At 43.2% G+C, this 15,032-nt stretch overlaps 1 protein-coding gene across 3 annotated transcripts in view; it reads right to left on the bottom strand.

The window, feature by feature from the left end:
• Positions 1 to 15,032, bottom strand: part of LOC143774207 (sulfotransferase 2B1-like) — a 233,121-nt gene that overhangs the window by 15,005 nt on the left and 203,084 nt on the right. For all 3 annotated transcript variants that reach the window (XM_077261585.1, XM_077261586.1, XM_077261587.1), the window contains 2 exons: positions 13,831 to 13,957; positions 13,655 to 13,749 (listed from right to left, as the gene is read on the bottom strand). In XM_077261585.1, the coding sequence (XP_077117700.1) occupies positions 13,655 to 13,749; positions 13,831 to 13,957 (222 nt within the window). The remainder of the gene's footprint in view (positions 1 to 13,654; positions 13,750 to 13,830; positions 13,958 to 15,032) is intronic.

Here is a 15,032-nt window from a genome sequence, read left to right as displayed (position 1 = left end):
TCCAGACCATCAGGAGGTGATTAGCTTCCTTGTGTTGTACAATTTACATGATGTTTTGGTGCTTGGATTACCATGGTTACAGTCTCATAACCCAGTCCTTGACTGGAAAGCTATGTCTGTGGTAAGCTGGGGATGTCGGGGGGCTCATGGGGACACTCCTTTGGTGTCCATTTCGTCATCTATTCCATCTGAGATTCCGGCATTTTTGTCTGATTATCGTGATATTTTTGAAGAGCCTAAAATTGGTTCACTCCCTCCTCACAGGGATTGTGATTGCGCCATAGATCTGATTCCTGGCAGTAAATTTCCAAAGGGTCGTTTGTTTTACCTATCTGTACCTGAACATGCTGCTATGCGCGAGTATATTAAGGAGTCCCTGGAAAAGGGACATATTCGTCCTTCTTCATCACCTTTAGGAGCCGGTTTTTTCTTTGTCTCTAAAAAGGATGGCTCTCTGAGGCCTTGTATCGATTATCGACTCCTGAATAAAATTACAGTCAAATATCAGTATCCGTTGCCTTTGCTGACTGATTTGTTTGCTCGCATAAGGGGGCTATGTGGTTCTCTAAGATTGATCTTCGTGGGGCGTATAATTTGGTGCGAATTAAGCAGGGGGATGAGTGGAAAACCGCATTTAATACGCCTGAGGGCCATTTTGAGTATTTGGTAATGCCTTTCGGCCTTTCTAATGCACCTTCTGTCTTTCAGTCCTTAATGCATGATATTTTCCGTGAATATTTGGATAAATTTATGATTGTGTACTTGGATGATATTTTGATTTTTTCTGATGACTGGGAGTCTCATGTTCAGCAGGTCAGGAGGGTTTTTCAGGTTTTGCGGGAGAATTCTTTGTGTGTATAGGGTTCAAAGTGTGTTTTTGGGGTTCAAAAAATTTCCTTTTTGGGGTACATTTTTTCCCCTTCTTCTACTGAGATGGACCCTGTCAAGGTTCGGGCTATTTACGACTGGACGCAGCCTACTTCTCTGAAGAGTCTTCAGAAATTCTTGGGCTTTGCTAATTTTTATCGTCGATTTATAGCTGGTTTTTCTGGCGTTGCTAAACCTCTGACGGATTTGACTAAAAAGGGTGCTGATGTTGCCAATTGGTCCCCTGCTGCTGTGGAGGCCTTTCGGGAGCTTAAGCGCCGCTTTTTGTCTGCCCCTGTGTTGCGCCAGCCTGATGTTTCTCTTCCCTTTCAGGTTGAGGTCGATGCTTCCGAGATCGGAGCGGGGGCGGTTTTGTCGCAGAGAAGTTCCGACTGCTCAGTGATGAGACCTTGTGCATTCTTTTCGTGAAAATTTTCGGCCGCCGAGCGAAACTATGATGTTGGTAATCGGGAGCTTTTGGCCATGAAGTGGGCATTTGAGGAGTGGCGTCATTGGCTTGAGGGTGCCAGACATCAGGTGGTAGTTTTGACTAATCACAAGAATTTAATTTATTTGGAGTCTGCCAGGCGCCTGAATCCTAGACAGGCACGTTGGTCGTTGTTCTTTTCCCGGTTTAATTTTGTGGTCTCGTACTTACCGGGTTCTAGGAATGTGAAGGCAGATGCTCTTTCTAGGAGTTTTGAGCCTGACTCTCCTGGGAATTCTGAACCTGCTGGTGTCCTTAAGGATGCGGTGGTTTTGTCTGCTGTCTCTCCAGATCTGCGACATGCTTTGCAAGAATTTCAGGCGGAGAGACCTGATCGTTGTCCGTCTGGTAGACTGTTTGTTCCTGACGATTGGACCACTAGAGTCATCTCGGAAGTTCATTCTTCTACTCTGGCAGGTCATCCGGGAATTTTTGGCACCAGAGATTTGGTGTCTAGATCCTTCTGGTGGCCGTCCCTGTCTCGAGATGTGCGCGTTTTTGTGCAGTCTTGCGATGTGTGTGCTCGGGCCAAGCCTTGTTGTTCTAGGGCTAGTGGGTTGTTGTTGCCCTTGCCTATTCCTAAGAGGCCTTGGACGCACATCTCTATGGACTTTCTCTCGGATCTCCCTGTTTCTCAGAAGATGTCTGTCATCTGGGTGGTGTGTGACCGTTTTTCTAAAATGGTTCATTTGGTGCCATTGCCTAAGTTGCCTTCCTCATCTGAGTTGGTCCCTCTGTTTTTTCAAAATGTGGTTCGCTTGCATGGTATTCCGGAGAACATCGTTTCTGACAGGGGTACCCAGTTCGTGTCTAGATTTTGGCGGGCAGTCTGTGCCAGGTTGGGCATTGATTTGTCCTTTTCGTCTGCATTCCATCCTCAGACCAATGGCCAGACGGAGCGAACTAATCAAACTTTGGAGACTTATTTGAGGTGTTTTGTGTCTGCGGATCAGGATGATTGGGTTGCCTTTCTGCCGTTGGCGGAGTTTGCTCTTAATAATCGGGCTAGTTCTGCCACTTTGGTTTCTCCTTTCTTTTGCAATTCAGGGTTTCATCCGCGGTTTTCATCTGGTCAGGTTGAATCTTCGGATTGTCCTGGAGTGGATGCGGTGGTGGATCGGTTGCATCGGATTTGGGGACAAGTGGTGGATAATTTGGAATTGTCCCAGGAGAGGACTCAGCAGTTTGCTAACCGTCGTCGTCGTGTTGGTCCCCACCTTCGTGTTGGGGACTTGGTGTGGTTGTCTTCCCGTTTTGTCCCTATGAGGGTTTCTTCTCCCAAATTTAAGCCTCGGTTCATCGGTCCTTATAGGATTTTGGAGATTCTTAACCCTGTTTCCTTTCGTTTGGACCTCCCGGCATCTTTCGCTATCCATAATGTGTTCCATCGGTCGTTGTTGCGGAGATATGAGGTACCGGTGGTTCCTTCTACTGAACCTCCTGCTCCTGTGCTGGTGGAGGGTGAATTGGAGTACGTCGTAGAGAAGATCTTGGACTCACGTATTTCCAGACGGAGACTTCAATATCTGGTTAAATGGAAAGGCTATGGTCAGGAAGATAATTCTTGGGTAACTGCCTCTGATGTTCATGCCTCGGATTTGGTTCGTGCCTTTCATAGGGCTCATCCAGATCGCCCTGGCGGTTCTTGTGAGGGTTCGGTGCCCCCTCCTTAAGGGGAGGGTACTGTTGTGTATCCGCTTTTTGGGCTCCCCTGGTGGTTGCTGGTGGTACTGGTGACTTGTTTGCACTTTGCTGCTTCTGTTCACCTGCTTCCATCAGTGTTTGGGAGTTTCCTATTTAGCCTTGCTCTCCAGTCATTTCCTTGCCGGTCATCATTGTAACCAGAGCCTTCGGTTGCATGTTCCTGCTACTAGTCTGCTGATCAGCTAAGTGGACTTTGTCCTTTTGTTTTGTACCTTTTGTCCAGTTTGCAGTTTTTGTATTTCTCTGTAGCTGGAAGCTCTTGCGGGCTGAAATTGCCACTCCTGTGTCATGAGTTGACACAGGAGTCTTAAAGTAATTTCAGGATGTTTTTTTGAAAGGGTTTTCAGTTGACCGTGAAGTCCTCTTTTGTATCCTTCTGCTATCTAGTAAGTGGACCTCTCTTTGCTAAATCTACTTTCATACTGTGTATGTCTTTTCCTCTTAATTCACCGTTATTACATGTGGGGGGCTGCTATCATCTTTTGGGGTATTTCCCTAGAGGTAAGCCAGGTCTGTTTCTTCCTCTACCAGGCGTAGTTAGTCCTCCGGCTGGCGCGTGGCATTTAGGAAGCCGTAGGTATGCTCCCTGGCTACTGTTAGTTGTGTGGTAGATTTAGCTCACGGTCAACTCGAGTTTCCATCACCCGAGAGCTCGTTCGTTATTTATATGTTTCCTACGTTCCCTTGCCATTGGGAACCATGACAGTATGACCGGCCAGTGTTAAACTTATTGGCAGAAGAAAGGAGAGAAAAAAGAAGTCTGTAAATTTTTTTTTTTTTTCGTTTCCCCTATGCTTGCTCCATAGTTGGATCAGTTGTATTTCAGCTCTAATTACTGCCTTTGCCTTTCTCTCCTTATAATCCTTGAATGGCTCTGAGCTCACCTGTTTAAAGATGGATCCTCAGAGTTTGGCTGCAGGTTTAAATAATCTTGCTACGAAGGTTCAAAATTTACAAGATTTTGTTATGCATACTCCTATTTCTGAACCTAAAATCCCTACACCAGAGGTGTTTTCCGGAGATAGATCTCGGTTTCTGAATTTCAAATATAATTGTAAATTATTCCTTTCTCTCAGACCTCACTCCTCAGGAGATCCTGTCCAGCAGGTTAAGATTGTAATTTCTTTGCTGCGAGGTGACCCTCAAAATTGGGCATTTTCATTGGCACCAGGGGATCCTGCGTTGCTCAATGTGGATGCGTTTTTCCTGGCTTTAGGGTTGCTTTATGAGGAACCTAATTTGGAGATTCAGGCTGAAAAAGCTTTGATAGCCCTATCTCAAGGGCAAGATGAAGCTGAGATATACTGCCAAAAATTTCGTAAATGGTCTGTGCTTACTCAGTGGAATGAGTGCGCCTTAGCGGCAAATTTCAGAGAGGGCCTTTCTGATGCCGTTAAAGATGTTATGGTCGGGTTCCCTGCGCCTACAGGTCTGAATGAGTCCATGACAATGGCAATTCAGATTGATCGGCGTTTGCGGGAGCGCAAACCCGTGCACCATTTAGCGGTATCTTCTGAAGAGACGCCAGAGAAAATGCAATGTGACAGAATTATGTCCAGAAGCGAGCGCAGAATTATAGGCATAAAAATGGGTTATGCTTCTATTGTGGTGATTCTGCTCATGTTATATCGGCATGCTCTAAACGTACTAGGAAGGTTGACAAGTCTATTTCAATTGGCACTTTACAGTCCAAATTTATTTTGTCTGTAACCTTGAATTGTTCATTATCAGTTATTACCGTGGATGCCTATGTGGACTCTGGCGCCGCTCTGAGTCTTATGGACTGGTCCTTTGCCAGGCGCTGTGGGTTTGATTTAGAGCCTCTGGAAGTCCCTATACCTCTGAAGGGTATTGATTCTACACCTTTGGCTTGTAATAAACCACAGTTCTGGACGCAAGTGACTATGCGTATGACTCCAGACCATCAGGAGGTGATTAGCTTCCTTGTGTTGTACAATTTACATGATGTTTTGGTGCTTGGATTACCATGGTTACAGTCTCATAACCCAGTCCTTGACTGGAAAGCTATGTCTGTGGTAAGCTGGGGATGTCGGGGGGCTCATGGGGACACTCCTTTGGTGTCCATTTCGTCATCTATTCCATCTGAGATTCCGGCATTTTTGTCTGATTATCGTGATAATTTTGAAGAGCCTAAAATTGGTTCACTCCCTCCTCACAGGGATTGTGATTGCGCCATAGATCTGATTCCTGGCAGTAAATTTCCAAAGGGTCGTTTGTTTTACCTATCTGTACCTGAACATGCTGCTATGCGCGAGTATATTAAGGAGTCCCTGGAAAAGGGACATATTCGTCCTTCTTCATCACCTTTAGGAGCCGGTTTTTTCTTTGTCTCTAAAAAGGATGGCTCTCTGAGGCCTTGTATCGATTATCGACTCCTGAATAAAATTACAGTCAAATATCAGTATCCGTTGCCTTTGCTGACTGATTTGTTTGCTCGCATAAGGGGGCTATGTGGTTCTCTAAGATTGATCTTCGTGGGGCGTATAATTTGGTGCGAATTAAGCAGGGGGATGAGTGGAAAACCGCATTTAATACGCCTGAGGGCCATTTTGAGTATTTGGTAATGCCTTTCGGCCTTTCTAATGCACCTTCTGTCTTTCAGTCCTTAATGCATGATATTTTCCGTGAATATTTGGATAAATTTATGATTGTGTACTTGGATGATATTTTGATTTTTTCTGATGACTGGGAGTCTCATGTTCAGCAGGTCAGGAGGGTTTTTCAGGTTTTGCGGGAGAATTCTTTGTGTGTATAGGGTTCAAAGTGTGTTTTTGGGGTTCAAAAAATTTCCTTTTTGGGGTACATTTTTTCCCCTTCTTCTATTGAGATGGACCCTGTCAAGGTTCGGGCTATTTACGACTGGACGCAGCCTACTTCTCTGAAGAGTCTTCAGAAATTCTTGGGCTTTGCTAATTTTTATCGTCGATTTATAGCTGGTTTTTCTGGCATTGCTAAACCTCTGACGGATTTGACTAAAAAGGGTGCTGATGTTGCCAATTGGTCCCCTGCTGCTGTGGAGGCCTTTCGGGAGCTTAAGCGCCGCTTTTTGTCTGCCCCTGTGTTGCGCCAGCCTGATGTTTCTCTTCCCTTTCAGGTTGAGGTCGATGCTTCCGAGATCGGAGCGGGGGCGGTTTTGTCGCAGAGAAGTTCCGACTGCTCAGTGATGAGACCTTGTGCATTCTTTTCGTGAAAATTTTCGGCCGCCGAGCGAAACTATGATGTTGGTAATCGGGAGCTTTTGGCCATGAAGTGGGCATTTGAGGAGTGGCGTCATTGGCTTGAGGGTGCCAGACATCAGGTGGTAGTTTTGACTAATCACAAGAATTTAATTTATTTGGAGTCTGCCAGGCGCCTGAATCCTAGACAGGCACGTTGGTCGTTGTTCTTTTCCCGGTTTAATTTTGTGGTCTCGTACTTACCGGGTTCTAGGAATGTGAAGGCAGATGCTCTTTCTAGGAGTTTTGAGCCTGACTCTCCTGGGAATTCTGAACCTGCTGGTGTCCTTAAGGATGCGGTGGTTTTGTCTGCTGTCTCTCCAGATCTGCGACATGCTTTGCAAGAATTTCAGGTGGAGAGACCTGATCGTTGTCCGTCTGGTAGACTGTTTGTTCCTGACGATTGGACCACTAGAGTCATCTCGGAAGTTCATTCTTCTACTCTGGCAGGTCATCCGGGAATTTTTGGCACCAGAGATTTGGTGGCTAGATCCTTCTGGTGGCCGTCCCTGTCTCGAGATGTGCGCGTTTTTGTGCAGTCTTGCGATGTGTGTGCTCGGGCCAAGCCTTGTTGTTCTAGGGCTAGTGGGTTGTTGTTGCCCTTGCCTATTCCTAAGAGGCCTTGGACGCACATCTCTATGGACTTTCTCTCGGATCTCCCTGTTTCTCAGAAGATGTCTGTCATCTGGGTGGTGTGTGACCGTTTTTCTAAAATGGTTCATTTGGTGCCATTGCCTAAGTTGCCTTCCTCATCTGAGTTGGTCCCTCTGTTTTTTCAAAATGTGGTTCGCTTGCATGGTATTCCGGAGAACATCGTTTCTGACAGGGGTACCCAGTTCGTGTCTAGATTTTGGCGGGCAGTCTGTGCCAGGTTGGGCATTGATTTGTCCTTTTCGTCTGCATTCCATCCTCAGACCAATGGCCAGACGGAGCGAACTAATCAAACTTTGGAGACTTATTTGAGGTGTTTTGTGTCTGCGGATCAGGATGATTGGGTTGCCTTTCTGCCGTTGGCGGAGTTTGCTCTTAATAATCGGGCTAGTTCTGCCACTTTGGTTTCTCCTTTCTTTTGCAATTCAGGGTTTCATCCGCGGTTTTCATCTGGTCAGGTTGAATCTTCGGATTGTCCTGGAGTGGATGCGGTGGTGGATCGGTTGCATCGGATTTGGGGACAAGTGGTGGATAATTTGGAATTGTCCCAGGAGAGGACTCAGCAGTTTGCTAACCGTCGTCGTCGTGTTGGTCCCCACCTTCGTGTTGGGGACTTGGTGTGGTTGTCTTCCCGTTTTGTCCCTATGAGGGTTTCTTCTCCCAAATTTAAGCCTCGGTTCATCGGTCCTTATAGGATTTTGGAGATTCTTAACCCTGTTTCCTTTCGTTTGGACCTCCCGGCATCTTTCGCTATCCATAATGTGTTCCATCGGTCGTTGTTGCGGAGATATGAGGTACCGGTGGTTCCTTCTACTGAACCTCCTGCTCCTGTGCTGGTGGAGGGTGAATTGGAGTACGTCGTAGAGAAGATCTTGGACTCACGTATTTCCAGACGGAGACTTCAATATCTGGTTAAATGGAAAGGCTATGGTCAGGAAGATAATTCTTGGGTAACTGCCTCTGATGTTCATGCCTCGGATTTGGTTCGTGCCTTTCATAGGGCTCATCCAGATCGCCCTGGCGGTTCTTGTGAGGGTTCGGTGCCCCCTCCTTAAGGGGAGGGTACTGTTGTGTATCCGCTTTTTGGGCTCCCCTGGTGGTTGCTGGTGGTACTGGTGACTTGTTTGCACTTTGCTGCTTCTGTTCACCTGCTTCCATCAGTGTTTGGGAGTTTCCTATTTAGCCTTGCTCTCCAGTCATTTCCTTGCCGGTCATCATTGTAACCAGAGCCTTCGGTTGCATGTTCCTGCTACTAGTCTGCTGATCAGCTAAGTGGACTTTGTCCTTTTGTTTTGTACCTTTTGTCCAGTTTGCAGTTTTTGTATTTCTCTGTAGCTGGAAGCTCTTGCGGGCTGAAATTGCCACTCCTGTGTCATGAGTTGACACAGGAGTCTTAAAGTAATTTCAGGATGTTTTTTTGAAAGGGTTTTCAGTTGACCGTGAAGTCCTCTTTTGTATCCTTCTGCTATCTAGTAAGTGGACCTCTCTTTGCTAAATCTACTTTCATACTGTGTATGTCTTTTCCTCTTAATTCACCGTTATTACATGTGGGGGGCTGCTATCATCTTTTGGGGTATTTCCCTAGAGGTAAGCCAGGTCTGTTTCTTCCTCTACCAGGCGTAGTTAGTCCTCCGGCTGGCGCGTGGCATTTAGGAAGCCGTAGGTATGCTCCCTGGCTACTGTTAGTTGTGTGGTAGATTTAGCTCATGGTCAACTCGAGTTTCCATCACCCGAGAGCTCGTTCGTTATTTATATGTTTCCTACGTTCCCTTGCCATTGGGAACCATGACACCTCTGGTGCTTCACAGATGTTTATAATGTTGAGCCGTGAAAATAAAGACAATTAAATTTTCCCCAAAATATGTTTAGCCTCATCTGTTGCATTTTCATAAGGGTAACAGGAAAAATTGCACAATACAATTTGCTGTGCAATATCTCCTGGATACGTCGACATTTTATATGAGGGAGAAAATTACTGTTTGCACGCATGCAGGGCTCGGAAAGGAAGTAGTATCATTTCATTTTTTTTCATGTAAAATTTCCTGACATCATTAGCGGACGTCATGTCTAATTTGCAGAGCCCCTGATGTGTCTAAATAGTGGAAACCCCCCACAAGTGACCCCGTTTTGTAAACTAGACCCCTCAAGGAATGTATTTAGATGTGTGACGAGCACATTGAAAACCCAGGTGCTTCACAGAAGTTTATGAAGTTGAGCTGTGAAAATTAAAAAGCACATTTTCCCCACAAAATGTTATTTTGGCCCCACATTTTGCATTTTCAAGGAGAACAGGAGAAATTGCACATACAATTTGTTGTTCAATTTTTCCTGAGTATGCCAATGCCGATGATATGTGGGGGAATACTACTTTTGAGGCACAGTGCAAAGCTCAGAAGGGAAGAGGAGCCATATTGGAGTTCAGATTTTGCTGGAATGGTTTGAGGGTGCCATGTCACATTGGCAGAGCCCCTGAGGTGCCAGAACAACATAAACCCCTATATGTGAACTGATTTTACAAACTACACTCCCCAATGAATTCATCCAGGGGTGCAGTGGTCATATTCACACCACATGTGCCTCACAGAATTTTATACCATTGAGTAATGAAGAAAGAATAAATTACATTTTTACCACTAAAATGTTGTTTTAGCCCCAAGTTTTTAATTTTCCTAAGGGCTAATAGGATTTTTTTTTTTTTTACAAAAAATCGATGTACACATTTTCCTGGGTGCACCAATACCCTACATGTAATCATGAAATAATTTTCAGACACAGTCCATAGCTCAGAAGGCGACGAGCTCCAGATTTCACTGTTATGCCTTGCAGGTGCCCTGACCTACTAGGAGAGCCCATGAGATGCCAGAACAGCAGAACTTCCATAACTGACCACATTTTATAAACTACACCTCTCAATGAATTCATCTAGGGGTGCAATGATCATATTGATACCACGGATATGTCACAGAATTTTATACCGTTGGACAGTGAAGAAAAAATAACTACATTATTACAACCAAAATTTAGTTTTAGCCCAAGATTTTACATTTTCACACAAGAAGTGAGTAAAAGTGGCACCAATATTGGTTCCATAATTTCTACTGAATGTGGCAATAGACCATATGTGGCTGTACAGTGCTACATAGCCATATGGAGAGACTTGGGAGGAATGGAGCACTATTAGCCTCCTGGAGCGCATTTTCCTAGAACAGTTTGGAGACTCCATATGCAGAGCCCCTAATTGCTAGAAGAGCAGACTCCCCCCTCAAGTGACCCCATTTTGGAAATTATACCTCTTGGGGAATTTATCCACAGGTGTAGTGATGATTTTGACTCCATGGGTATTTTCCATAAACAAGCAGCAATGAATGTTGCAAGTGAAAATGGCAAACTACCGTTGCAGTGACCAGTATGTTGCAGTCACCAGTACCTTATGCCCAGCCCTTGCTTCTGGAGGCATGCACCCATAAGTTAAGCAGGCTCTCATTGCTTCAGAAATACCAACCATGGATGCTATATGTGGCATAGGTACACTTTGGGGCTCAGAAAGGAGGGGGCATTTGGATTTGGGAGTGGAGAATATGCTGAATTTCTTTTGGTGGGTGAGGAGCCATTTTGCTTTTCCAGATCCTTTGTACTACCAGCAACGTGAAGGCCCCTATATTTCCATTAACATATGACAGACCTGAGTGAAGTCTTGCTTTTTTGTGGATTGAGTTGAAGCTTTTACGCTGAGCACTTGCTTTGGGGTGTCCATCTAAATCTCTAATTAATATGATTCAGATGAAACTTTAGAGTGATTCGTTCACTATAGTGCAGCAGCAGAGTTACTTTTGTCTGGCCTCTGTTCAGCGGTGTCTTTCTTTTCAGAAGTGAACATAACTATGGCAGACGGCACTTTTGTGCAATCCTAAAAAGACGGACACTGCCTGATCACAAGTCTGACGGTGTTCACAGAGCCTGCATCTGCCTCATTATAGGGAATCTTCCACCAAGAGTTCATTCTGAATCACATATTTTAGAGATTTTCACGGAAACCCCAATGCAAGTGCTCAAAGCAGAGTGCTGGATAAATGTGCACCGAGCCTTACTGCGATTTTTGGGAGGCAAAATGAGAAAAATCAACAGCAGGTGATGAATTGGTTTTATTTATTTTTCCTCGTGCTGTATAAGTGACAAAGTGACTTTATTCTGCGATACAAGATTTATATTGGGTTTTTATGTTTGGCGGCTGTCACACACTAAAATACACGTTTTATTCCAAAGAATAGTTTTTTGCATCACCATATTTTGAGAGCTATAATTTTTCTATATTTTGGCTCACAGAGTCATGTGAGGGCTTGTTTATTGCGGGACAAGTTGCCATTTTTATTGCTACCATTTTTAGGCAAATTACATTTTTTGAGCGCTTTTTATTCTGATTTTTTGGAAGCAGAATTAACAAAAACCAGCAATTCAGGAATTTTGTTTTGCTTGGGTGGGTTATACCGTTCCCTGTGTGGCAAAATTGATAAGGCCGTTTTATTATTCAGGTCAGTATGATTACAGTGATAACTCATTTTTTCTTTTTTTATGTTTTGGCGCTTTTATAGAATAAAAACTATTTTATAGAAAAAATAATTATTTTTGCAGCACTTTATTCTGAGAGCTATAACTTTTTTTTATATTCCACTGATGGAGCTGCATCTTGGCTTGTCTTTTTACCGGACAATATGATGTTTTCAGGGATACCATGCTGATTTATACTGTATCTGCCTTTTTTATCACATTTTATTCCACTTTATCTTCTGTGGTATGATACGAAAACATTGATTTCTGCCTTGCTTTTTATTTCATTTTTTTACTGTTTTCACCAAAGGAGTTAACTTTTTGAACAGTTTTATAGGTCGGGCTGTTGCGGACACACAAACGTGTGCTTTATTGTTCATATTTTTTATGGATACAATATTTTTTATTTTTTTATTATTATTCTACATTTATTAAAAACATGTTTTTACAATTTTTTAGAACATTTTTCTTTACTTTTTTAACTTTTTTACTTTGTCCACTATGGCACCATCATTTTTTGCAGGATGGTTGCTTGTATATCATGGGGATGCAGCAGCTCTGCACTGGAGAAAGTTGCTGACCATGCACTGCGCATGATCAAGCAACTTTCCTAGCTCTAGCGACCTGGATGTAGTCATGATGACATTGGGTCACCATGGCAACTATCGGTAGCCTGCGTCACACCATGAGGTCTCTGATCCAAGGGCAGTGGGACTGCCATCCCTCTGCAGCTTCTGAAATGCTGCAATCACTTTCGATTGAAGCATTTAGGGGATTAAAGTGCTGGGAGTGGTGCGTGACAGCTCCTATCAGTTAGTGCCGGCTGTTCGCTGTCAGAATCAGCTGACAACTGTCAGCGATCGCCTGCGCACAAACAGGACCAGTGCACACGGATGTATTATTACGACAAATGTCATAAAGGGGTTAATATTTTTTTTTACATAATAGACATTTATATCAAACCACATTCATAGAAAGGAGTTGCCCATGACTATTGATCACGATAAGATGGCCATCGGGCTTTGGCTCTTTTGCTTAGCTGGCGGTGCCAAAAATGTAAAATGCAGAGAACCACAGTCATGTAGAGAGAACCTGTTTGCTTGATTTGTAATGTTAAGTAAAGACATGGCTGTAATGGTGCTGTAATGCTGATTGATTTTATAGTTTTGTTAAATATGCAATTTGTCTCTTCAGAGAGGAAAAGGAATAGAATTCTAGTACCACATATAAGAAGTAGCAATCCTAACAGTGAATGTCGATGCTTTAACGAGCCTTGCCACAAGACTTAGGATAAAAGCCAAAACCAGAATCTTAATTTGTAGAGACTTTCAGAGTACTGCCTCTCATCAGGGCAAAGTGTGAGATTTGGTTTGGCTGTGTGAGAGGTGTCTGACCGGGATCCAAGGGGTATCGTTTCTCCTTGCGGAGAGTGACATGTCAAGCTTGTTGAGATGAGACTTTCAAGCCACAATGCTCCTCTGGGAAATAAACAAATTGTCTCTTTGCATACTTCCGAAAGGAGCATTGTGGCTTGAAAGTCTCCTCATCATGGCATGCTTGATATGTCACTCTCCACAGAAACAATAACCCTTGGATCCCTACTTTTGGTGAAGAAATACACTTTGTTGACTTTGTTTTTAAATAGGTTTCAGTGCACAGGACCAGACTGAACATTTGGTCTTCTCCTTCCTGTCTGTGATTCCGAGGCTTCTCCACTTATCTTTTTCTATGACCTCCCTTCTGTGATTGAAATTCCAATTCAAAAAGAGGAAGCAGGCAAAGGAGCCAGAGAATCAGACAGTGAGAACACCCAGTGTCCGGCCCCTGTGCACCAGAATCTAATTAGCAGAAAAATTCAAGTGGTGATTAAAGAAGAACCAGAAAGTAGATTTCCTCACTAAAGGTATTAATGCAATTTGTATTTTTGCACCACTACAGCCATGTACAGTATTTACTTTACATTGCCAAATCGTGCTAGCAGGTTCTCTTTAGTCACACATCTGGATGATATAACATCCATTCTCCTCATATTTTGGTTTTGCAAAGGTGAGAATTCAATCTCTTAAATGTTTAACCTTTTTTATGAGGTTTATTTCTATACTTACATTAGATATTCATAAGAATGTTTCCTCTACATGTCAATAATTTGATATTAAAGATTTACCTTCTGAAGATCCTCATAGGTTTGAAACATAAAGTTATCTTTTCCCAGCAATGCCATCCATCCCTTGACATGATTAAACCAAGATCCATATGGTACTGTAATGAATAAAATAGGACAGCAGAGAATATGCTTATAACTGACAATTTTATAAGTTTACATGAATTTTAATTACTTACTGTTTCCAGTTAAGAATTCTTTAAGAAAATCATCCATATTTTCTGGATCTTTGAAGTATGTACTCATTTTTGAAAAATGATAAAGGGACACCGCGGCATCTTTAGGATCTCTGATTGTATATATGATCTAAAACAAACATTTCAAAAACAAGATATAAAAATGTATATTTGTTAAATGATTGTTCATACAATCTTATGCATAAGTACTTGCTTTTAAGATGTATTTCCTCTATAAAAGAAGGGATTTCTTTCAAAATAGTGTCAAAACTAAATTAATCCACCACAGATGGTTAGAGTTGTCGGGTGACATAATATATCTTGATATTAATAACTGGCTTCTATATAATCTAATATGATGTTTTTCCCAATACGAAACAAAAATGCAACACTGGATCACAACAGTTTAAAAAAGAAAAAAAAAACAGGAACTGATGGTATTTATAAATTAGATACTTGAGTTGTGATATGATGCACACCTTCATACTGTAATGCTTCCACCCCTTAGCATTAAAAGATGCATGCGGCAGACCCGCGGAGACGGACATGCGGCGAGTCTTTTAAGAACGCAGCATGTCCTTACAATGCGCAAACAGCGCAAGAACAACGCAGGTGACCTGCCAGTGACCTCAGGTGCAGATTTGGTCAGGATTTTACCTGCATAAAATCCTGACCAAATCCTGATGCAATCCTGAACGTGGACACATACCCTAATTGACAGCTCAGCCGTCCAATCTGACACTGGGAGATGCAGAGCTCTCGCCAGGTAGTGACTATTCCCTTGATTGCTCAGCTATATAACTGAGCTGGCAGTACCAGATAGCTGTCAGCCGTATCTTCAGCTCTGTGTGGATTGTTTGCTCTGTACCAAGTGCCTTGCTTATTGATCTATCGCTGCTTGACCTTGAACTTCATTCTGAACATCCATTTGTCTAATGGATTTGCTTTACTCTGATTTGCTTTTCTTTTTTGCATTATAACCTTGGACTTTTACTTGACAACGCCTTTGTGTCTTCTCTCTGTTTATGGCCACTTCCTGGCTATTGACCTCAGACTTTTTGACTATCCCTACTCGCGGTTTGTCCATGAGAAGTAATTTGTGTCATATTACGGCTGAACTACACATTTCTCTTATTCACCAGTGTAGAACCTGTTCACACGCTGTGTGACCAGGTGGAAAATTTGTCACAGTATCTTTCTAATGA

This window comes from Ranitomeya variabilis, chromosome 5 (assembly GCF_051348905.1).
Source record: "Ranitomeya variabilis isolate aRanVar5 chromosome 5, aRanVar5.hap1, whole genome shotgun sequence".
Taxonomy (NCBI): domain Eukaryota; kingdom Metazoa; phylum Chordata; class Amphibia; order Anura; family Dendrobatidae; genus Ranitomeya; species Ranitomeya variabilis.
This window is presented reverse-complemented; position numbering and strand designations above follow the sequence as displayed.